General features: G+C 40.9%; 2 protein-coding genes across 29 annotated transcripts in view; one reads left to right on the forward strand and one right to left on the reverse strand.

Annotated features, from left to right (window-relative positions):
* Positions 1 to 24552, forward strand: part of radil2a (Ras association and DIL domains 2a) — a 206282-nt gene that overhangs the window by 52810 nt on the left and 128920 nt on the right. The window lies entirely within an intron of this gene.
* Positions 1 to 24552, reverse strand: part of LOC127509550 (NACHT, LRR and PYD domains-containing protein 12-like) — a 238303-nt gene that overhangs the window by 11962 nt on the left and 201789 nt on the right. For 13 of the 21 annotated variants that reach the window (XM_051888366.1, XM_051888359.1, XM_051888364.1 and 10 more), the window contains 3 exons: positions 18557 to 18718; positions 18180 to 18353; positions 967 to 1128 (listed from right to left, as the gene is read on the reverse strand). The exons of 7 other annotated variants lie outside the window; for them this stretch is intronic. In XM_051888366.1, the coding sequence (XP_051744326.1) occupies positions 967 to 1128; positions 18180 to 18353; positions 18557 to 18718 (498 nt within the window). The remainder of the gene's footprint in view (positions 1 to 966; positions 1129 to 18179; positions 18354 to 18556; positions 18719 to 24552) is intronic. One more of the 21 variants, XM_051888360.1, reaches the window with a different exon arrangement.

Consider the following 24552-nt stretch of genomic DNA (forward strand, 5'->3'; position numbering starts at 1 on the left):
TAAAATTGGTTACTTGTAAAATGTTTGGTGACCATTATGGTGAACAGTATTTGCTTTAGTTGGGCTGCAAACCTATGATTTCTTAGTATTAGATGTTTTTTTTTTTGCTGCTGTAACGTGTTTATAAGACATGTTTGCTATAGCAAAAACAAGAAAGCTAAGAAATAAAAATGTGATTGTGATGTGGGTTGATTATTGATGACGATGATTTAATCATCATGTAGTAGCCTGATTCACTGATCTCATCCAGTGTCTAATTTGTTATTGACAGTTAACTTCACATTACCACAATTGTGATTCCGCCAGTCAATTATGAAGAACTTTCAAACACACTGTTCACAAAAAAAGATTTGACACAAGGTGTCAGCCAAACACACACAGACATCAAGAATCAGCATATGAATCACAACAATTTATTCATGCTGCAATGCATGCTGGGAGTCATGGGTGAGTTTTGTCCTGTGCTGGTAGCCAGCATGCATTGCAACATGAAACTTTTAATGTCACCATCGTTGAGATTCATATGCTGATACTTGATGTCTGTGTGTCTCTGAACGTTAGAGTAGTTCAAAATGTTTTGTGCACAATGTGTTTTTAGAATCCTTCATAACAACTGATCATAAATTTAAACTAAATTTTTCATATAAACTAGATTGTGGATCAGATCAGTGAATCTGGCCACTCGATGTTGATTGTGTCACTGTCAGCACATAACCAACATCACTTGACTGCATTTTCTCTTGGCTTTTCTTGACAAATGTGCTTTAAAAACACACAATCAGCAAAAGACAAAGTGACGTTGAAAAGTCAAGGGTCAAGAGCCCAACAACACTGTTCACCACAATGGTGAATTCAATTGTTATAAATATAAGCTGGGCTTTTTGAGCAATCTTTTTTGTGAGAACCAAAAAAAAAACTTCTCTTGACAACACACAGAGACATGATAATTGTTAATGTTCAACATACTTGAGTTTGTCCAGATGTTTGAGTGTATCAGAGAGCAGCTTCTTTCCTGATTCTCCTGGATGATTGTAGCTCAGGTCCAGCTCTCTCAGGTGTGAAGGGTTTGAACTCAGAGCTGATGCCAGAGCAGCACAACCTTCCTCTGACACCATACAGCCAGATAATCTATAACAACAAGTGTTCATGTTAGTGTGCTTCATTCTTACAATTTTCTCCCAAGGATTTGTGATACAGCAGCAGAGACAAGGGATATGGGATGCTGAGGGTCCTGCAGCACCCCTTGTACAGGACTGTAAATACAACACTGCAAAAAGTTTCAGAAACAAATCACTACATTTTATGTTTTGACTAAGGCATTTAAATGTAAATTGTTAGTGGGCCATAAAATTTTAGATTTCATGCTCTCACCATTATGATGCAGGCATGTGATCAGCTAAAGGCAAAAAAGAAGGAAAATCTGTTTTTCCACCATTCAAATTGACTATACAACAACAATTATTATTATTATTATTAATTTATTATTTTGTAATGTAAACAATTCAATAAAGAAATATAATACTATTGCAATAATACTACTGCACTGTACAAAAATTCTATTATCATTTATCAATGATAATGGTAATAATGTGATAATCTATGTTAGTTGAACACAGTTTTATTTCTTTTATTTTTACATTGTTTACAGTGGTGTAGTAGTGACTTAGGTGGTGGGCATACTGTGAATTTACCTCACCCATGTACATGTGTACATGCATACAGGTATAAATGTATCTATGTCTAGTGCAATGGAGATCTACCTTCCTGAAGTTCAGCTCCAACCCTGATACAGATACAGCTGAACCAGCTAATTAAGACCTTCAGGAACACTTTATATTTACAGACAGGTGTGTAAAATCAGGGTTGGATCTGAACTCTGCAGGTAGGTAGATCACCAGGAACCGGATTGGGTACCTCTGGTCTAGTGTATATTGTTTTTTGGGTGTTAAGCACACTTGTAGTCCTGGAGCCCATTTCAATCAGGAGGTTCAACCAACTCTGAGTTAAAACTTGAACTCTGAGTTGACTTACCCTGAGATGGGAAACTCTGAGTTTTTGGTTTCAGAACAGCTGAATTGAGTTAGTTCAATCAACTCTGAGTTAAGCGCGTGCACCATGACTATGAAAAGCCATGATCAACGGAGCTCCGATTTTACGATTCACCATGGCAACAGCACCCAACAAAAGACTTCTGCATACTTTCGAGTCAATACAAGTTTAATTCTTATCAATGTTATAATATCAGAGGTGAAAACTAGCAGAACGGCTAATAAACTAATATTAATTTTCATAGTAAGTTATCCCATGGGCAAAAAAAGCCCAAATAATAATAATAATAATAATAATAATAATTTAAGTGCATTTTTCTTATTTTGCAGATTATTTGCCAATGGGGTAAGAAAAATACGGCAGCGGCTATTTACACTAAGTGGAATTAGCATACTTTCTTAGCAATAGATGCTATTTACACTTATTGAAAATATAATATATTCTATTTATCATGTAAAAGTAGCAGTTCTTTGCAATAAGTGTAAATAGTAATTAGATGCTATTTATACTTTATACTGACAGATACATACTATTTTCCCCTCAGTATTGTACATTAACAGGATGCAATAACTGTGTAAATGATTATTATAAATTGATTATAACTGTGTAATGAAAATTATAAATACTTTTATCATTATTAAACACTCGTTAGGCACTTTACTTCCACTTTTAGAACATTTTCATTTTTATTGAAAATAAATGCCTTTCTGATGTGATATGTAATGGGAAAGGGAGAAGAGCGAGCTCGGCAAAAGGCGGAATCGAACCTGGGTCAATCCCGTCACGTTAGCTCTTACCCGCCTTAAGCCGCGGTCACACTAGACTTTGAATGTACGAAATTTCATTGGATGCTGCAACGGTCGTGATATGATATAAACATGAATTCAACATATAACAGTAATACATTAAAAATGTAAAAATTTAAAACCTACTCGACTTTACTGCAAAAATATCATTCTTTTAATTTAGTCAAGAGGTCATGACGTGATGAACCGATCTTCTACTGGTCGCACATCTTCACGTGATGTGAGTTCACAGATCAGGGTTCACCAAACTTGAACTTTGGAATGTAGCGAAATGCAAAACTTTTCGCTCAAGCTTGCGTTTCCGGTCTGACACATCCACATGCGTTTGAATTGAAGTCAATGGAACGGAAAGTGCAGTGTGACTGAACCTTTACACGCTACTGCCTACACCACTGAAGCCGTTGAATCACACACGTCGTTTTTAACCTTGTGTGACACTGGTGGGCGGAGTTAGTGTAAATTTGCACTTAGTAATAGACACTCTGAATAATCTTGCTTTCCATTTGCATTAAGATTATTTTTATTACCACAATGGCTTATTTTATCGTATATAATTTTCTTATATAGAAAATGCATCTTGATTTTTAGAATTTTTAGATATTTGTACTTCAATTAAGACAAAAATACTCAGTAAGAAAATTATTTTTGCAGCGTGAATGAATGAATGAATGACTCTGAGTATAAGTTACCTCCCTTTTAGAAACGGGCTTGACTTACCCTGCTTTCTCAGGTTTGACATACCTCCCATTCTAAAATCGAAAACCCAGAGTTTCCCTCATTTCAGGGTTAACAAACTCAGAGTTTTCACTTAACCTCCTTTCTGAAACAGGCCCCTGAAGTTCATAGACAACTAACCTGTATACACTCAACTCAAAACAGACATAAGCAAAAGACATGATGTCTACTTTGATTTACAACATTCATTTACATGGAGACATATTTTAAAACTCATCAGCCTCTCTTCACAATACTAGACCATTTTAAATTGTCAACCAAGCAATTTTTTTTTTTAAACAATCACTTAAAACCAAATGTTGTTGCAATCATATATGAATTAAAATTAGCATTTTTTAACAGAATTTGGAGAATTGTTGGCTGATGGTGCTTGAGACATTTTTGGAGACATTATTGGTCATTCAGTATTTCAGTGAAAAAGACTAAAAATAACAATAACATGATTAAGAACACACTAAAATGTACTTACATGTGAATTTGAATCTATTTAACCTCTTGGTGCGCATTAATACCCGCCCTTAGGCTGGTGTCACTGTGTTTACCTTTGTTTACACATATTATAGAGACTTCTGTCTAAATATATATGTATAATAATAAACAAATTATACAACTTTTGAAAGATCTAAGGGCTTTGAGTCAATATACTGTCTCTGTTTTACGATATATGATACAGATACACAAATTACTATAATAATTTGTGTCCGGAGTAAAGGTAACAACATGCAAACTGAATGCTGTCTGCTGCCTGAATGACTGGCCATCAATCTAGTATTTGTGAATGTATGGAGACAAAAGATAATGACTGTGTATGACTGGCAATCACCGGGACCATGGTATAAGCGGGATAATACATGGCTAGGTGTGTATTATACAATTTTAATGCACTTTGCTTCATGTCAGGTGATACTTTGCCTTAAAATCGTGTAATGCACACTTAAGCCCTGTTCGGATGGGATTAATTTTACATGGAGAGTTGGGGTAAAGTAATTATTGCCAGAGCTTCTCAGTGATTTTAGTCCTGTCCGAATGTGTCATCTCAGTAATCATTATGGACAATGTCATTAAAGATTATGGCAACTTTTACTTTCTGTAAAAAGGTCTGGAAGAATTACCTCGGGTAATGTTAATCCCATGAGAATACACCAGATGTAAATATGTACGTAAATATTCTGTCATTTCTGGTTTAAAAGTAGTTTTCCACAGTTGTAACTGACAGAGAAGTCAGTTTATATTTCATGCTTATTTAATTATTTTATAAATGTTTTGTTAAAGATCTTTTCATTTGAAACTGCTTAGTAAAGAGCTGTTTGAATGGAGACTTTTATTATGAAAGCACAGAGTGAATCAGGAAGAAAGATGTCTGCACCGCATTTCTAAATGTTTATATTCTACTCATCTGGAGTTAAAAAGGACATCAGATGCAAGATTAAGTTCTCCTTTGGTAATAAGCAGCCAATGAAGTAAGTTTTGCGTTTATATTGTATGTGATTGATGTGGATTGTGTTGCTATGTGGAAAAGAGCAATATCTGTGCAAAGACTACAGTTATGCTGTTGAAGTGAATTTAACTCTGTTTAAAAGGTTTACAAAGACAATGTTTATTTATTTTACTATGTATGTCCTTTATATTCTTTATTTTAACTTTATTTTGTGTATTTAGTTCTCACGGCATCCTGAGTTGGAAGCAGTCAATAAATCGCCAGTCATCAGAGAATCCTTGTGCTCGTGAAATTACTGGGGGGAGCTACAGTGAGAATTCATCTGCTCTTCACGGGTAGAAGACGGAACGTTTCCAACCAGCAGTCTACAAAGCATCAAGTTAACTCCAAGTTCCATCATTCTGGATTCTACAACTACTGCATACTCCGGTAACTAAGAAGCTAGAGACATGTACATGCACAGAGTTTAAAGGCACTGTCAAGTTAAGTCCAACAAGAAGATAAGCACAACCACGTTCAAGTTAAGGTGCTTAAAGTGGACATATTTTTGCCATTTGCTGAAAAGAGACTCTTTAAGTGTGCAGTACAGTGTTTAAAGAAGTGCTGGTGTTATGTACTTACCTTTTTAAGTTTAAGTAATTTTTGGTGCAGGTATCAAGCTGCAAGTAAGACAATAATTGAGAAGAATAGCAAAGTGCAAAGCCTACAAATAACCTGATCTAAGTGTTGCTGAATTTCTGTTACAAGTTTAATATACAGGTTGATTGAACTGTTAAAATACCACTTTAACTAGAGTTAACAATCTAAGAGAGATGCATCTGTTGAAAATACCCATGTTCAGTATGATTCACGTTACATGTGTAATTTGTCAATTAGAGTAGTCATTGTAGCTAAGAGATACAGAAAATGGCAGAAGGTGGTCAGTCTGCTAAGAATGGCAAAGAGCAGCTAGAATCCCAAGAATGTGTAGACACACAAGCATCAGTAGCTGTTGATGATACAACAGAACAAGAACCACAAAGAAGTCAAAGAGCACACAAGTTTACCGAGAAAGGTAAAGAATTACATGATGAGAAGCTTATTAAACTTAAAAATCGCTTTCAAAGCTCTTATGAGAAATGGAAGACTCTTGCTAGAGATGCTAGACAAAGACTAATGGGGCGTCTATCCAATGACATGCTACAAAGCCTCATAGATGCAATCAGTGGTGCTTCAAAGGATGTAGATGTTGCTTATGATGAGTTGCGACAAAATGTGAGTCCAGACAGTGATACTCGTTGCAGAGTAGACACTTGTGTTGCAGTCACAAAAATGATAGTTGAGTCTGCATGGAGTCGTTTAGGTGAGGGAGTTGAGAGTCAAGATCCTCTTAGACCAGAAGCATGCTGCATTGATACTGGTTCAGTGTTCTCATCCATAGCCTCCAAATCAAGTCATGGACGTTCCAGGTCTTCTTCTCAGTCTGTGAACAATTCAAGTGTGAGCTCCAGAGGTTCAAGTTTGTCTTCTGCTAAGAAACAAGAGGCTGCTGCAGAAATTGCTGCAACTGAAGCAACTTTAGAAATATTACAGCAACAAGAGCATGAACTTGAAGAACTTCAAAGACTTGAGGCTGAAGATAAAAAGAGAATAGCAGAACAAGAAGCTGAAGCATTGAAGCGACGACTAGAAAGAGAAGAAGAAGAAGCTCGGCTACGTGTTAAGATTGAAGCTGAAAATGCTGCTAGACGGAAGGCATTGGAAGACAAGCGCAGAGAGCTTGAGCGCTTGGAGACACTAAAAAGGTTAAATGCTGCGAAGGCACGAATGCAGGTTTACGAGCAGAACGAAGACTCATAGGAAGAAACAAGAGAGCTCCTTCGTGACTGCACATCTGCAAAAAAGAAGCATGTACCAAAGTTAAGCAGCTCCATGTTACAGAGCATACCTCCACAGGAAAGTGTGACAAAATCACATCAAGAAGACAGCACTGCAGACCTTGTTAGGGTGTTAGCAGAATCTATTAGCTCAAGTCGTCTTCCTATACCTGAACCTGCAACATTCTATGGAGACCCTCTTAGATTTAGTGATTGGAAAATCTCGTTTCAAACTCTGATCGACAGAAAAAACATACCAGTGAATGAGAAGCTTTACTACTTACGCAAGTATGTGGAAGGACCAGCTGAGAAGGCCATTGAAAGTTACTTCCTGCTAGGCACGGAGTCGGCATATCATGCAGCATGGGTCGTACTAGAAGAAAGGTATGGAAACCCATTTGTTATTGCTAAAGCCTTCAGAGACCAGCTTAATTCATGGCCAAAGATTGGTTCCAAGGACAGTGTTGAGCTGAGAGAATTTACTGACTTCCTCAGAGGCTGTGAAGCAGCTATGTCTCAGATTAAAGGACCTGATGTCCTTAATGATTGTAACGAGAACCAGAAAATCCTTTCCAAGCTTCCTGATTGGTTGGCCTCTATGTGGAATCGTCAGGTCATAGAAATTGAAGAAGAAACTAAGACATTTCCTACCTTCAGTCAGTTTGTAAAGTTTCTAACACAAGAAGCTAAAATTGCTTGCAACCCAGTTACATCACTTCATGCACTGAAGTCTAATGAGGTTGGAAAAGGAAAGGTATCAAGAAATCAAGACACTAGAGCAAAAGTGTTAACAGTGCAGTCCAGTGAGAAAGCAGTTGCTGCAAAATGTGCCTTCTGTGAGAGACCAGGACATGGTGTTCACAAATGTTGCAAGTTTATAGAGAAGTGTGTTGCAGAGCGAATCAAGTTTGTTCAAATGAACAAGTTATGTTTTGGATGTTTAAAACCTGGTCATCGCTCAAAGAACTGTGAAGATAGAAGTGTATGTGAGAAGTGTCAGAAGAAACTCCCATCATGTCTACATGAGGATCGTACCAAAGAAGCAAAAAGGACTCTACAATCAGAATAAAGAATAAAGAGATGCAGAATAAAGAGACCACAAGTGAAGCAACATCCAACCGAGTAATACAGGATGAGAATAATACTCATACCTCTACAATTGTACCAGTATGGGTCTCAACTACCAGTAAACCAAATCATGAAGTTCTGGTATACGCACTTCTTGACACCCAGAGTGATACTACCTTCATCCTGGAAGAGATAGCTCAAGTTCTTGACATGATGAAGGAATCTGTGCAGATGCAGCTCTCAACGATGGTATCCAAGAGTACAATTGTTCCATGCCAGAAGTTAGCTGGTCTAGTGGTGAGAGGATTTTATTCAGATAAGAAGATCTCTCTGCCAGTACCTATTCAAGAGAGTTCATCCCTGCAAACAGAACATTCCTACACCCAAAACTGCAAGAGCGTGGCCTCATCTAATGCATATAGCTGAGAAGATTTCTCCTCAACAAGTTTGTGATATTGGCCTTCTGATTGGCTACAACTGCCCTCAAGCTCTCTTTCCTAGAGAAATTGTGTCTGGTAAAGAAAATCAGCCTTTTGCTCAAAGAACGGATCTAGGCTGGAGCATTGTTGGCTGTGGAAATTTTTCTGTAGACTACGGGGATGTCATTGGAGTGAGTCATCGCTTCATAGTGAAACAAGTGATGCCAAGTCTGCCGTCTTCTCTCAATCTTACAAGTGAAGTTCAGTACATCTGTAGAACACAGATCAAGGAAATCATCACTCCACCAAATGTCATCAAAGCTCTTGAGTCTGACTTCAATGAAAAGGCAGCAGAGGACAGTCGAATTTCTCAAGAAGATTTCTGTCAAAAATGGAAACGGGCATCAGACACAAAGAAGATGGTCATTATGAAATGCCTTTGCCTTTCAAAGAAGACAGACCAAACTTGCCCAATAATAAGGGATGCGCTATTCATCGCCTCAAATGCTTAGAAAAAAGGCTTAAAAGAGATGAGAAATACTATAGAGACTATGTAGACTTTATGAATGAGACAATTACTCGAGGAGATGCTGAGAAGGTCCCAGCTGAAGAAACTGACAAGAACCCTGCTTAGTACATTCCCCATCATGGGGTTTATCATCCTCAAAAACCTGGGAAGATCCGTGTAGTCTTTGATTGCTCAGCAAAGTTCCAAGGTACATCCCTTAATGACCATTTGCTAATTGGTCCAGAGTTAACAAACACCCTTGTAGGTGTTTTCTGTCGTTTCCTCAAGGGTCCGGTGGCAATCATGTGTGACAGAGCGCATGTTTCACCAATTCCATGTGAAGGAAGAAGATCAAGACTACTTACGGTTCCTCTGGTGGGAGAAAAGAGATCTAGAATCCCAGCCACAGGTCTATAGGATGAAAGTACACATCTTCGGTGCAGCCTCATCACCCGGGTGTGCCAACTACGGCCTCAAGCATATCGCCGCTCAAGGTCGTGGTTGCTTCAGTGAAACCTGCATTCGATTCATAGAAAGAAATTTCTATGTCGATGATGGATTGACAAGTGTCTCAACTGTAGATGAAGCTATCAAGCTGATTAAAGAAGCAAGAGAACTTTGTAGCACAGGAAAGCTTCATTTGCATAAATTTGTATCAAACAGTCAAGAAGTGAAAGCATCGATTCCTCATGAAGAATGTGCTCACAGTGCTGTAGATCATGACTTAGCTTTGGGTGAGCTTCACATGGAAAGGGCACTAGGTGTGAAATGGTGCATCAGATCTGACAGCTTCCAGTTCAGAGTATTCGTTAAGGAACAACCACTCACTAGAAGAGGTGTCCTGTCCACTGTAGCTTCTAAATATGACCCACTCGGCTTTGCAGCACCCTTCATTCTTGTTGGTAAGCAAATACTACAGCAGATGTGTCAAGATAAAGCTGGTTGGGATGAACCACTTAAAGATGATTTGCGACCAAAGTGGGAAGCTTGGCTTTCAGATCTGCGACACTTGGCTGATCTGAAGATTCCGCAATGTTATCTCCCGTCGACCTTTAAGGAAGTTCAGCGTTATGAGCTTCATCATTTCTCTGATGCTTGTGCATCAGGATATGGAGAATGCACATATCTCAGAGCCATTGACTCATCAGGAGATGTTCATTGCTCATTGGTTATGGGCAAAGCCAGAGTTGCTCCTACTAAGATTACAACCATACCAAGGCTGGAGTTATCAGCGGCAGTAGTTGCTGTACAAACAAGTGACTTGCTCAGAAAAGAGCTGGAAATAGACGACCTAGATGAGTACTTCTGGACAGACTCAAAGGTTGTCCTTGGGTTCATTAATAATGATGCAAAGAGATTTCATGTCTTTGTAGCAAACCGTGTTCAGCACATCAAACAAAGTACAGATGCTAAACAATGGAGATATGTGACCTCTGAAGAGAACCCTGCCGATTATGTGTCCAGAGGCCTTACAGCAGAAGAGCTCATATCCTCCCAACTGGTTTACAGGACCAAAGTTTCTGTGGCAAGATAAACTGCCCAGAGATGTTAAGGTGGGAGAGATCGTAGACAATGACCCAGAGTTGCGAAAAGCTCAAGTTCATAAAACTCAAACAAGGGAAGACAGCTCATTGCTTGATTGACTTCACAAGTTTTCAGATTGGACAAGAGTGGTAAAAGCTATTGCAAGACTTCAGCAACGTGCCAAGGAAGTCAAAGATCTAAGTCCAAGGGTCAATGAAGCCACCAGCATTGAAGAAAGAAAGGATGCAGAGCTTACCATTATCAAAATGGTCCAACAATCAGCCTTTTGTGATGAGATCCAGAGACTCCAGAGGAGATTGAGTCCAACAACAGTGCAAACAAACTGCATCGCCTGAATCCCTTCTTAGATGAGCATGGTATCCTCAGGGTGGGAGGTCGCTTAGTACATGCTGCATTGCACCCACATGTGAAACACCCAGCAATTCTCCCACGACATAGTCATATATCATTGTTACTCATCAAACATTATCATAAACAAGTGTATCACCAAGGGAGAGTAATGACTATAAATGAGCTGCGATCAAACGGTTTCTGGATTTTGGGATGTAGCAAAGCAGTGTCTTCATATATCTACAAATGCAGTAGGTGCAGGAAACTCAGAAGATGCACGGAAGAGCAAAGGATGGCGAATCTTCCTCAGGAACGCATGGAAACAACCCCTCCTTTCACATATTGTGGGATGGACTGTTTTGGTCCTTTCTACGTCAAAGAAGGAAGAAAGGAGTTGAAGCGCAATGGGCTTCTACTTGCATGTATGTGTTCCAGGGCTGTACATGTAGAAATGCTGGATGATTTGTCCACTGACACATTCATTAATGCTTTGCGTGCTTTCATTGTCATACGTGGACCAGTGCGTCAACTTAGATCTGACCAGGGCACTAATTTCGTTGGTGCAAGATGAGAATTTGCTGAAGCACTAAAGGAAATGAATCAAGAACGCCTAAAGGAGTTTGGCTGTGAGTTCATCATGAACACCCCATCAGCCAGTCACATGGGTGGCATTTGGGAGAGGCAAATTCGAACAATAAGAAGTGTCGTGACTTCCATTCTGGATCAATCAGCTCAAAGACTTAATAGTACCTCTCTAAGAACATTTCTCTATGAAGTCATGGTTATCGTGAATAGCAGACCTTTAACCACAGAGCACCTGAATGATCCATCTGGTCCGCAGCCACTTACACCTAACCATATCTTGACGATGAAGTCTTCAATAATTTTGCCACCACCTGGAGAGTTTGTCAAGGAAGACCTTTACCTTCGCAAGAGATGGCATAAGGTGCAGTATTTAGCAAATGTGTTCTGGTCACAATGGAGAAAAGAATATCTTCTAAACCTGCAACACAGGCAGAAATGGCACAAACGTCGTAGAAATGCAAAGGTCAATGACATTGTCATTCTGAAAGATGACACTGCTCCACGCAGTCAATGCAAGTTAGCGAAGGTAACAGAAGTACACAGTGGTACAGATGGCTATGTGAGAACAGTGAAGTTATTGATCAGTGATTTGACCCTGGATAAAAAGGGCAAACGTGTTACTAAACCAACTTAACTCGAAAGGCCCATCCAGAAAATAGTTACCCTGATTGAAGCAGATTAAGAGCTTACCTTGTGTCTACTATTCCTTAGGTTAGTTCATAATATTTTTGATTAAAAGTTATATTACTGAGTTACAAAAAAAAAAAAAAAATCACAAGAAAGTGCTTTGGTGGGAGTGTACCTGACAGAGAAGTCAGTTTATATTTCATGCTTATTTAATTATTTTATAAATGTTTTGTTAAAGATCTTTTCATTTGAAACTGCTTAGTAAAGAGCTGTTTGAATGGAGACTTTTATTATGAAAGCACAGAGTGAATCAGGAAGAAAGATGTCTGCACCACATGGAAAGTTGAAGCGTTTTCCACATTTCTAAATGTTTATATTCTACTCATCTGGAGTTAAAAAGGACATCAGATGCAAGATTACGTTCTCCTTTGGTAATAAGCAGCCAATGAAGTAAGTTTTTCATTTATATTGTATGTGATTGATGTGGATTGTGTTGCTATGTGGAAAAGAGCAATATCTGTGCAAAGACTACAGTTATGCTGTTGAAGTGAATTTAACTCTGTTTAAAAGGTTTACAAAGACAATGTTTATTTATTTTATTTATGTATGTCCTTTATATTCTTTATTTTAACTTTATTTTGTGTATTTAGTTCTCACGGCATCTTGAGTTGGAAGCAGTCAATAAATCGCCAGTCATCAGAGAATCCTTGTGCTCGTGAAATTACTGGGGGGAGCTACAACAGTTTTTCAAGTATGGAGGTGCTTGAAGAAAAAATTAGTTGCTGTCTAGGTGGTGGGAACAAGTCCTTGGCAAACCTCAAGTGTTTTCCGCATTCCATTCAGATCAAAAAGAAAGTCGAAAGCACTTGTTAGAGGCACAAAACCTCTTTAAGCTTAAGGTAAGTGCCTATTGCTAACAGAATCCAATAAGAATTTAATTTAATTAATAAATCATTTGACCGGACCTAACTGTTAGGGGTGTTACAGTACACAGAAGTCACTGTTCGGTACGTACCTCGGTTTTGGGGTCATGGTTCGGTACGATTTCGGTACAATAAGAAAAATAAACACTTTACATTAAGGTCTCACTATTATCTAACTATTAACTATGACCTTTGCCTCAAACTCCTAATTACTGCTTATTAATAGTTAGTAAGGCAGTTGTTAAGTTTAGGTATTGGGTAGGATTAAGGGATGTAGAATAAGGTCATGCAGAATAAGGCATTAATATCTGCTTTATAAGTACTAACAGCTAATATCCTAGTAGTATGCATGCTAATAAGCAACCAAGTGAGAATTGGACCAGACAAAGGGACAAATCCACAATGCTAGGTTTCTTTTATTTAATTTTGAACAGACAGTAGTGCAAATCACAGTTTGTTCCACCTAGCGGCATTTAGTCCCCTAGTTGGTACAGTACAGCCTCCTTTATTGTATTAAGCAGTAAACAGAATGCACTCTTGCATAGGTCATATTTTTTGCAGGGCTGACAAAAACAAAAGGTATTTGGTCACAATCAGCTACAAAACTGAAAAGCATCTTGTGTTATAAAAGTACAAAATAAAGAGAATAATGAAAAATAAAACTTGTATATTATTGTTACATACAGAAGGGAGCGGAGACACAGGTACGGATTAACAGGTTTATTTCAGGTAATGCAGAGCGTGAACAGAGTGCAGGTAAGTGATGGCAGATGGATAGATCGCTGAGCAGATGAACTGGAACTGATACTTGTCTGTATGTTCTTTAGGGAGCGTGGATGCCAGGAGACGTGGAACAGATAACACACCGGAGAAGCACAGGAGACGAGGAGACACTGGGAATCACTGAGGACGCTGGAGACAGGTAAGTAGGAAGCAAGGGAGTCCAGGAGGTAAGTGAACACAGGTTAGTGTTAACGAGACCGGACAGTGACTGAGTGAACTGGCGTGTCTTTTATGTGGCTGTGGTGATGAGTGTGGATTGGCGTCAGGTGTGGCTTGTCAGTACTCAGGAGAGGGAGTGCGATGTGATTGGGTGAATGTGGAGCCTGGCGTGTCTGTGACATTACCCCCCCCTCCACGGTCCGCTCCTGAGGACCGTGGACCCCGACGTCGTGGTGGTCGACCTCTACCTCGGGGGGCTGGCTTGCTGGGATGTCTGGCGTGGAAGTCATCAAGGAGGCTGGGGTCTAGAACATCATTCCTCGGGACCCATGAGCGTTCTTCGGGACCATAACCTTCCCAGTCGATCAGGTATTCAAGGGACCCACCACGACGCCGGGAGTCCAAGATGTCTTTCACCTGATAGGCTACTCTGTCTTCTGCGATGAGTGGAGGAGGGGGATCTTCGGAGTCGCCAGGCTCTGTGGAGGGAAGGACAGAGGGATGGTGAGGCTTCAAGAGTGATACATGGAAAACTGGGTGAATGCGATACTCAGGAGGGAGTTGCAGGTGATAGGTGACGGGGTTGACTTGCCGGATGATGGTGAAGGGGCCAACGAACCTAGGACTCAGCTTCCTACAGGGCAGGCGCATCCTGATGTCCCTGGTTGACAGCCAAACCTTTTGCCCTGGCTGGTAGTTGGGTGCGTGGGAACGTCGAAGGTCGGCTGTCAACCTGCGCCTGCGTAGGGCTCGCTGGAGTTGCAGATATGCTGAGTCCCAGACCCTCTCGCTCTCCCGGAACCAGTAATCCACCGCCGGAACGTCTGATGGTTCCCCATCCCAGGGGAAGAGTGGGGGCTGGTAGCCGAGCACGCATTGAAAAGGTGTAAGGCCAGTAGTGGGTTGACGGAGTGAGTTTTGGGCGTACTCGGCCCAGCCCAAGAACTGGTTCCAGGAGTCCTGGTGGCCGTGACAGAAGGTACGTAGGAAACGGCCGATCTCCTGTATCTTCCTCTCCGTCTGCCCGTTTGTCTGGGGATGGTAACCGGAGGAGAGACTTATGGTCACACCTAGGAGTTTGAAGAAGGCTTTCCAGACTCGGGATGTGAATTGGGTACCACGGTCCGATACAATATCTTCAGGAAGCCCAAAGTAGCGGAATACATGGTTGAACAATAGCTCTGCCGTTTCCATGGCAGTGGGGAGTCCAGGCAGGGGAACTAAGCGACAGGACTTGGAAAAGCGGTCGACAATGACCAGTACACATGTGCATCCATCGGAGACAGGAAGGTCGGTAATGAAATCCACTCCTAGGTGTGACCAGGGACGAGTGGGAACGGGCAGAGGTTGAAGCTTTCCGGAGGGAAGATGGCGTGGACTTTTGGAGACGGCACATTCCCTGCACCCTTGTACGTACCTCCTGACGTTGGATATCATGTTGGGCCACCAGAAGCGCTGTTTTAACAGCGAGAGGGTTTCGTTGACCCCGGGGTGGCCAGTGCCCAGTGAAGTATGCGTTGAGTGGATGAGGGGCGTGCGTCGTGACCGGGGTACATACTTCAATCCGGGGGGACAACCCGGCGGAATGCTGGTGGAGGCATTGGACTTGGGGAGCGTCTCTTCCGACCAGGAGATGGGGCTCACTATGAGTCGTTCGGGAATGATGGGCTCTGGATCTTCGTTGTTCTCCTCGAGGCAATGGATACGGGAAAGGGCATCGGCTTTCACGTTCTTAGAATCGGGGCGGTAGGAGATGGTGAAATCGAATCTGGTGAAGAAGAGAGCCCATCTGGCCTGGCGGGGGTTTAGTCTCTTGGCATCACGTAAGTATCCTAGGTTCTTGTGGTCTGTCAAGACTGTAAAGGGGTGTTTAGCTCCCTCAAGCCAATGCCTCCATTCTTCCAGGGCGAGTTTGATGGCGAGGAGTTCGCGGTTGCCGATGTCATAATTTATTTCCGCCGGGTTGAGTTTCCTGGAGAAGAAAGCACATGGATGGAGTTTGCTGGGATTCCCCTGCTGCTGGGATAACACCGCTCCCACTCCGGTGGTTGAGGCATCAACCTCGACGATGAAGGGGAGCTCTGGGTCAGGGTGAACCAGGAGGGGAGCGGTCGTGAAGGCGGTTTTGAGGGTCTCAAAGGCTTGGGTGGCGGCTGGGGTCCAGGACAGAGACTTGGGCTTACCACGGAGGAGGTTGGTGAGTGGACCGGTGATGGAACTATAGTGTTGGATGAAACGGCGGTAGAAGTTGGCAAATCCTAGGAATCTTTGTAATTCTTTAATCGTGGAGGGAATGGGCCATTCTTTGACTGCGGTGACCTTCCTCTCGTCCATGCGGACGCCACTGTGGTCGATGATGTAGCCGAGGAAGTGCACGGAAGGCTGATGGAAGGTGCACTTCTCGGCTTTCAGGAAGAGGTGGTAACTTCTCAGGCGTTGGAGGACCTCCGCAACGTGTCGGCGATGTTCGGCCAGGCTCCGGGAGTAGATCAGAATATCGTCAATGTAGACCAGGACAGACCGGTGCAGGAACTCCCGGAGCACCTCATGCATAACGTCTTGGAATACGGAGGGGGCGTTGACCAGTCCATACGGCATGACGAGGTACTCATAATGGCCAGTAGGGGTCACAAAAGCCGTTTTCCACTCGTCCCCCTCACGTATTCTGATGAGGTTGTACGCGCTGCGGAGGTCCAGCTTGGTGAACACAGTGGCGCCGCGCAGATGTTCCAGGGCCGCTGGGACGAGAGGAAGGGGGTAACGGAACTTGACAGTGATTTGGTTGAGTGCTCGATAATCAATGCAGGGCCGCAAGCCTCCGTCCTTCTTAGCCACGAAGAAAAAGCTAGAAGCAGCAGGGGAAATGGACGGTCGGATGTAACCCTGCTTGAGAGCCTCGTCGATGTACTCCTCCATGGCTTTCTCCTCCGGAACGGATAGGGAATATATCTTCCCTCTGGGCACTGGCTCACCTGGGATGAGGTCAATGGCACAGTCCCAGGCGGGTTTACCAAAAACTTCCTTGAAGTGGGTTGTAAAACTTGACAAGGATGATACTACAGGGTTGTTTAAGTTCCAGAGAGGTTCAGCCCATCGCAGTGCTTTTCCGTGAAGTTGAGAGATTATGAAAGCCACCTTAGAACGATCGTCGGGGTACAAGTGCGGTTGCATCTCCAGGACCAGCGAACATTGCAGGAGAAAACCGTTGCAATCCTCCGCCAGACCAGAGAAGGGCGCCGGTTTGGCCATGGGACTGCCGACCACGGGAGGTGAAGGAGCTGCGGCGGTGGATGCGGAAGTGTTCGCTGGTGTCGTTGTCGTGGAGGTGCTGGCGAAGGTGCGACGAAGTGCAGTGACCAGCTCTTGAATGGGATCCGGGGTGCTCATGCTGTTACCTGGGCGATGTTGGTCCGGTCTTCTGTTACATACAGAAGGGAGCGGAGACACAGGTACGGATTAACAGGTTTATTTCAGGTAATGCAGAGCGTGAACAGAGTGCAGGTAAGTGATGGCAGATGGATAGATCGCTGAGCAGATGAACTGGAACTGATACTTGTCTGTATGTTCTTTAGGGAGCGTGGATGCCAGGAGACGTGGAACAGATAACACACCGGAGAAGCACAGGAGACGAGGAGACACTGGGAATCACTGAGGACGCTGGAGACAGGTAAGTAGGAAGCAAGGGAGTCCAGGAGGTAAGTGAACACGGGTTAGTGTTAACGAGACCGGACAGTGACTGAGTGAACTGGCGTGTCTTTTATGTGGCTGTGGTGATGAGTGTGGATTGGCGTCAGGTGTGGCTTGTCAGTACTCAGGAGAGGGAGTGCGATGTGATTGGGTGAATGTGGAGCCTGGCGTGTCTGTGACAATTATCAGTGTTACAATTTGCTCCACTTAAACTTCCACTTAAATTACCCCTCCCACTTCTGACAGTTTTACTGAGATTTCTTATCCTGTGTGAATTGGCCAATAATATTACAGATGTCCTGTGGTAAAATTACATTACTCCATCTACCCTTTTAAAACTAATCTTGTCCGAACAGGACTTTAGTCGTGGATTATCGCTTACGTATTTACAAATGGCAATGAGCAAATTACTGTGTCTCTCTCTCCACATGGAGTTTTTTTTTAAAGCACCGTCAGCCATGTGCATCACTGTTAAATTACTGGCTGTTTCTTACAAATATAAGTTGGACTTTTTAAGCAGTCTTTTTTGTGAGAACCAACACAGCAGACATGATGAATGTTACTACTTAACTTTTCAAATACCTTCTGTATCCAGATAAATGATAACTGTGAAGCTGCCCACTGTACTGAACAAAAATGAGTTGAATACCCCCTTAAATACCTCAGTGTGTTGAGTTGACAGTTTGGACTATTTAGTCCAGCACAGAGCAGCTTCACCACTGAATCCTGCAGGTCATTGATACTCAGGTCCAGCTCTCTCAGCATGGTGTTTGATGATTGTAGAGCTGAAGCCACAATTTCAAAGTGCAGATCAGTAAGATTACAGCCTGCCAATCTGAAAAATTGACTTTGGTTAAAAGGTATGCTGGTGTCCACATCAGATTTCAAGACATACTTGATTAACGAGCTTCACCATAAAAGATAAAGCTGGTTGACAATTCACTCTCTGTTCTTTACAGCAGGAAGGTGCAACAATTAAAATACAAAAAGATAAACATCAGACAGTATGATTCTTAACATACATTCTGTCCAACATACTTGAGTTTTTCCAGATGTTTGAGTGCATCAGAGAGCAACTTCAGTGCTGATTCTCCTGGATGATTGTAGCTCAGATCCAGCTCTCTCAGGTGTGAAGGGTTTGAACTCAGAGCTGATGCCAGAGCAGCACAACCTTCCTCTGACACCATACAGCCAGACAATCTACAACAACAAGTGTTCATGTTAGTGTGCTTCATTCTTACAATTTTTTCCCTAGGATTTGTGATACAGCAGCAGAGACAAGGGATATGGGATGCTGAGGGTCCTGCAGCACCCCTTGTACAGGACTGTAAATACAACACTGCAAAAAGTTTCAGAAACAAATCACTACATTTTATGTTCTGACTAAGGCATTTAAATGTAATTTGTTAGTGGGATGTAAAATTTTAGATTTTATGTTCTCACCAATATGCAGGCATGTGATCAGCTAAAGACAAAAAGGTTTTTTTTTTTCCACCATTCAAATTGACTATACAACAACAATTTTTATTATAATTTTATTATTATGTAAATGTAAAAAATTCAATAAAGAAATATAATATTATTGCAATAATACTACTGCACTGTACAAAAATTCTATTATCGTTTATCAATGATAATGTGAATCTATTTTTTAAACAGTTTTATTTCTTTTATTTTCACATTGTTTACAGTGGTGTAGTAGTGACTTAGGTGGTGGGCATACTGTGAATTTACCTCACCCATGTACATGTGTACATGCATACAGGTAAATGTATCTATGTCTAGTGCAATAGTGCCCAATCCTGTTGGAGATCTGCCTTCCTGAAGTTCAGCTCCAACACTGATACAGATACAGCTGAACCAGCTAATTAAGGGGCTGTTTACACGACACCATTTTCAACTATAAACAGAAAACATTTTATGTGTTTTGGCAGTTTATTTATACAACAACAGCGTTTTGGTGGCCTGAAAACGCAAACTTTTGAAACTTTTGTCTGGCATGTGTAATACAGCATTTTTAGTCGTTTACACGGATCCGTGTGAACAGGGATAGTTTTGATAACGTTGTCATCTGTACAAAGAAAAAAACATTTCCGTTTTAAGTACATCGTTGTCCTGTAAACATACCCTAAGATCTCCAGGAACACTTTATAATTACAGACAGGTGTGTAAAATCAGGGTTGGATCTGAACTCTGCAGGTAGGTAGATCACCAAGAACAGGATTGCATACCTCTGTATATTGTTCTTCGGCTGTTAAAGTCATCATGAAATCAAAATTGACCCTATTTACTTTGTTAGCACACATTGCTAGTCTTGTGAACAATTAATCCGTGCAAGTTAATACACAGAAAAAAAATAGTTTGAAGTGGTAATCTTTAGGGCAATTCCATGGAAAAGTCATCCTTACCATGAAAATGTTTTTGACAAAAGAACAAAGCTGTCAATTTAGGTCTGTAATGTACTGTATTAATGTGCTGTAAAAGAAAATGTAAGAAAATTGCCTCGTTTATCCACCACATATGAAGTGTAAGCAGCAGATCATACAGATCAAATCCACATGAACCGATCTTCTCTTCCTCTTCAGAACGAAATATGAACATCAGAAGGTATGTGATACAGTAGAACTTGCAGAAGAACACTGTGTCTCATAGGACACTTTCCTCGGGATGTCACGTTTTTCCCTTTTGGTTTAAATGTGAATATTGATCATAAACCACAATCAAGCTGACAAAATAATAATAATAACAATATTGCAATAATTTTGACACAAAATAAAATGTGATCATTTTGACTCACAACTGTGCTTTGAACTGCACAAACTAGCCGAAAACTGTGCGATCATTTAGACACAAAACGTAAAACTGACATGATTGCGAGTGACTCACACCTACGGACAAAGTGTCAATCGGTTTACCGGGTTGGTTCACCTGACTGTGGGGGAAACTTGCGAATTGAAATCCTATAGGATAAACATTAATATTTGTTAATGTATTTTAGCAAGCAGTTCTGTTAGAAGGAAAATCATGGTCGCACACACGCTTGTCAACATGAGAAATAATCCATAACCATTTGCAATACAGCGATTCAGTATAAAGTCGATTATTTGTGCAGTCTTACCATACTAGCATCCCAGATTTCAATATTTGTTGGTTTATATGCCCGCTTGAGGTCTCTGTGAATGTTTTAAAGCAGTCTTCTGTGTTGCTTTTAGAGCGGTCACGTCCGTAACGGTGTTTTTTCCCTCATAAATGCGAACACGAAAAATAAAATAAAATGCATATTTTATGTTCTGTGGAGGGCCAACCCTTCTTCATTCAGTTGGTAGTATTATTTTGGTTTGCACTCTGTAATTCACAGAATTCCTAAAAAATATATTGTCACCTAAAACTTAAGAGACTTTTTTTGTCACGTCCGTAACGCATGTATATTTCCCTCATCTAAAATATAAAACAACACAAATGTAGTGAATGTAAGCATTCGTGTAAGCATTTGCTGTTTAGAATTAATTCAAACAGTACAGTAAGTGTCAAAATTGTGTTTACTTTTTCAAGGACTGCGCTTTAATGCAGTACGTTAATACCCCGTTTTTTCTTTTTAAAAATATTTCTTAATAGGCCTATGTATTTTTTCTTCTTGTAATAAAGTAAAAAAATAGAAATGTGAATTATAGGCTACAAATAATACATCTTTGGGTATTAAGAGTGATAGCGTAGTTTTCCCTAATAGGCTACATGAACGAGTAGGCTTTGCATGCACATTTTAACAGCAGTGAAAATAGGCTAGTGGACAACGCAACAACACATGGTGCAATTGTGCTTTAAGAGATCTGAGTTCGAGACCTGGCTCAAGATAGCCTTCTCAAACCAACATATTTCGTTTGAAATATACATTCATTGATCTGAAAATGATCTTTGTTATTAATTTTCTGTAATTTTTATTAGTTTTAGGCTGTGTTTATTTTTAATTGATACTTAATGATAACAACATTGTAAATATTTGCTCTTAACCGATGTTGGGTGACAGTCTTTGTTTTAATGTTCTTAAGAAACAGCAGATTGGTCAAGCGTTTGGTTTTGTGAATCACTCATGAAACTGAGATGACTGACAATGATAACCAGCGGATAAATGATAGAGCAACGAAAGAAAAACAAATTTCAAAACAGATCTGTACGCCATCAAACAAATCAATGTTGGCTGAATATGTTTATTACGGCTTTAAAAAGACTTGAAACATTTTTGTTGACTAAATGACTAAAAAATAAAATAATAATAGCCTACTAACTTGGCTAAATAGTACTGCTTTATTTTCCAGTCTCAGGACAGTAGCCTGCTTATTTATTTATTACAGGTGTTTATTCCCTGTGCGATTTTATGTAAAATGAGGAATACAGAATCTTATTCTTGCAATATTTTATATTTCTATTGTCAAATAAGTTGCTGTGTACAATTAAAACAGTGCAAAATGAAAATAGTACAAGCAACAAGTTAAGAACAGAAGTTTTTATTTTCGTCTCTCTCGCCGACGTGCTGCATCTCTTTCAGCAAGTTTCTTAGTCTCCCTCGCTGACGCGCGATTCACACCTTTAGCTAGTATTGTCCTGCAGTCCCACCGTGAAGCTATACTAAACTGTCCTATTCCAACCCCATATTTGAGCATCTGAGGCTGACTACCAAAAAAAAAAAAAAAAAAAAAAAAAAAAAAGCAGTCGCAAAAGAACAATTCAGACTTAAATCACTATTCCATTAGCCTAATATTATAAAGTGTATAGATAATGAAGGAATTAGCCTGAATCATTGTAAAATATTTCATTATTCAATGATTGAAGAATTCAAACAGAATGAGATGCAATGCTTGATCAGATTTACTGATCTGATACTGATACAGTTTTACAATGCCAGCTTTTCCCAAGCAAAACGAAATGGTACAGAGTACAGACCCACTCATGTTTTTGATCACCCTATGGCTGCAGACACTTCACACATTCGCCATGAACAACATTTTCAACCCAATAATTAGGCTAAATTTTACAGGGATCCTGGGATCCTTCAGTCTGTTGGATAACATTTGTTGCTTGGTGTAAAATGGAAATTCATGGTGATTTTATAGCCTATACATGTAAGGAAAAACATGATGGTGTAACAAATAAATGTGTTTCAGAACTGCAGGACACACATCTCTGTAGCCCGTGTTTGTTCGGGATTTGAACCTGCGTCATTGATGTTTCTGTCCAACACTCTACCACTCGACTATGAATTGACTTTCTGTGAAATGCCCAGAACAGAAGATCTCTTTTCCAGCAGTAACCAGAGTGTTACTGGCGCCCTCTTCATTCCTCTTACTTTGAAATAAAAATAATCAGCTCATTGCACATAATTTGTTAAGGACATTTCTGGCACTGACTGTGAGATATGATGGTTTTGTGGTGTATTTTTCATGTTTATTGAAGTGCAAGAGGGCTATGTTAAAATTTTGATCAGGGACGGCGCTGCATTTTGTGGTAAACAGTTGATTTTTTGCTAATTACACACAGTTTATGTTTTATTGGAAAAACCTAACACAACATAAAATAACTTATTTATAATAAAACTTAACTGAAATTTTCGCTGTAATAACTACAATGTCTTTTTGAATTATGGACCAAAGCGCGTTCTTATTTTTAACATCTTTACTGAGGCTGCATCGTCTTAATTTTACATCCCAGACACAAGGAATACAAACACTGATCTCTCTATTCAAACCTCAATTATTTACTTATCTGGCAAGTGGCCACATAATAAGGTAATTAATAATTATGCAGTGTGGTCTTGTATCACCCTGCAGAGGTTTCTTTTGCATAATAATCTGCTGACTGTACACTATCCCTCAGCCTTGCCACGCCCCCTTGTCATAACTCTGCGCCCCCTAGTTTGGGAACCACTGCAAGGGAAGAAGGGAAGAAGGCAAGTCGGCAGAGGCAGTGTGATGTTTTTGGCTATGTTCTGCTGGGAAACCTTGGGTTCTGCCATCCATGTGGATGTTACTTTGACATGTACCACCTACTTAAGCATTAGCCGCTTTTCCACCGTCAGGCCGAATGGTTCTTATTGTGTAACTGTTCCATTCCGTGCCGATCCGGGCCAGCTGGTACGGTAACAATTTCATTTTCCACTGTGGGGCTGATAACTGCCGCTGTTTGGAATGTAATACAAAAGCGTCACTCGTTGCCTTGGTAATGCAACCGTTTACTGATGATATGAGATGTAAATAACGACCGCGTTATGGAGGATGATCAGATATTTCCTTTAATTTTATTATTAAATTTGTGTTTACGTCGCTCAAATAGAGCACTTAGCCAGCTACGGAGAAACTGGTAGCCAGGCAACAGACAAGTGACCAATCCTGTGTACCGACGTCACTTCAAGCATTCTACCAGCACGATTCAAAGAATTCCGGGCCAAAAACGGTTTGTAATCGTGCCGTGCCGTACCAGGCTCCAGTGGAAACACAACTGGAACCGTTCCTTACCATTCTAAGAACCGTTCTGCCCGATGGTGGAAAAGTGGCTATTGTTGCAGACCATGTACACCCTTTCATGGAAACGGTATTCCCTGGTGGTTGTGGCCTCTTCTAGCAGGATAACGCACTCTGCCACAGAGCAAAAATGCTTCAGGAATGGTTTGAGGAGCACAACAAGAAGTTTGAGGTGTTGACTTTGCCTCCAAATTCCCCAGATCTCAATCACTCAAGCATCTGTGGGATGTGCTGAACAAACAAGTCCGATCCATGGAGGGAAGGATCTGCTGCTAACATCTTGGTGCCAGATACCACAGCACACCTTCAGGGGTTTAGTGGAGTCCAGTTTTGGCAGCAAAAGGGGGACCAACACAATAACAGGAAGGTGGTCATAATGTTATGCCTGATCGGTGTATATATTACACGTAATTAGGGTTGCAAAATTCCGGGAATTTTCAAAGCTGGAAACTTTCCATGGGAATTAACGGGAATATATGGGAATTAACGGGAATTAATGGGAATAAACAGGGAATTTGCAAA

This window comes from Ctenopharyngodon idella, chromosome 3 (assembly GCF_019924925.1).
Source record: "Ctenopharyngodon idella isolate HZGC_01 chromosome 3, HZGC01, whole genome shotgun sequence".
Taxonomy (NCBI): Eukaryota; Metazoa; Chordata; class Actinopteri; order Cypriniformes; family Xenocyprididae; genus Ctenopharyngodon; species Ctenopharyngodon idella.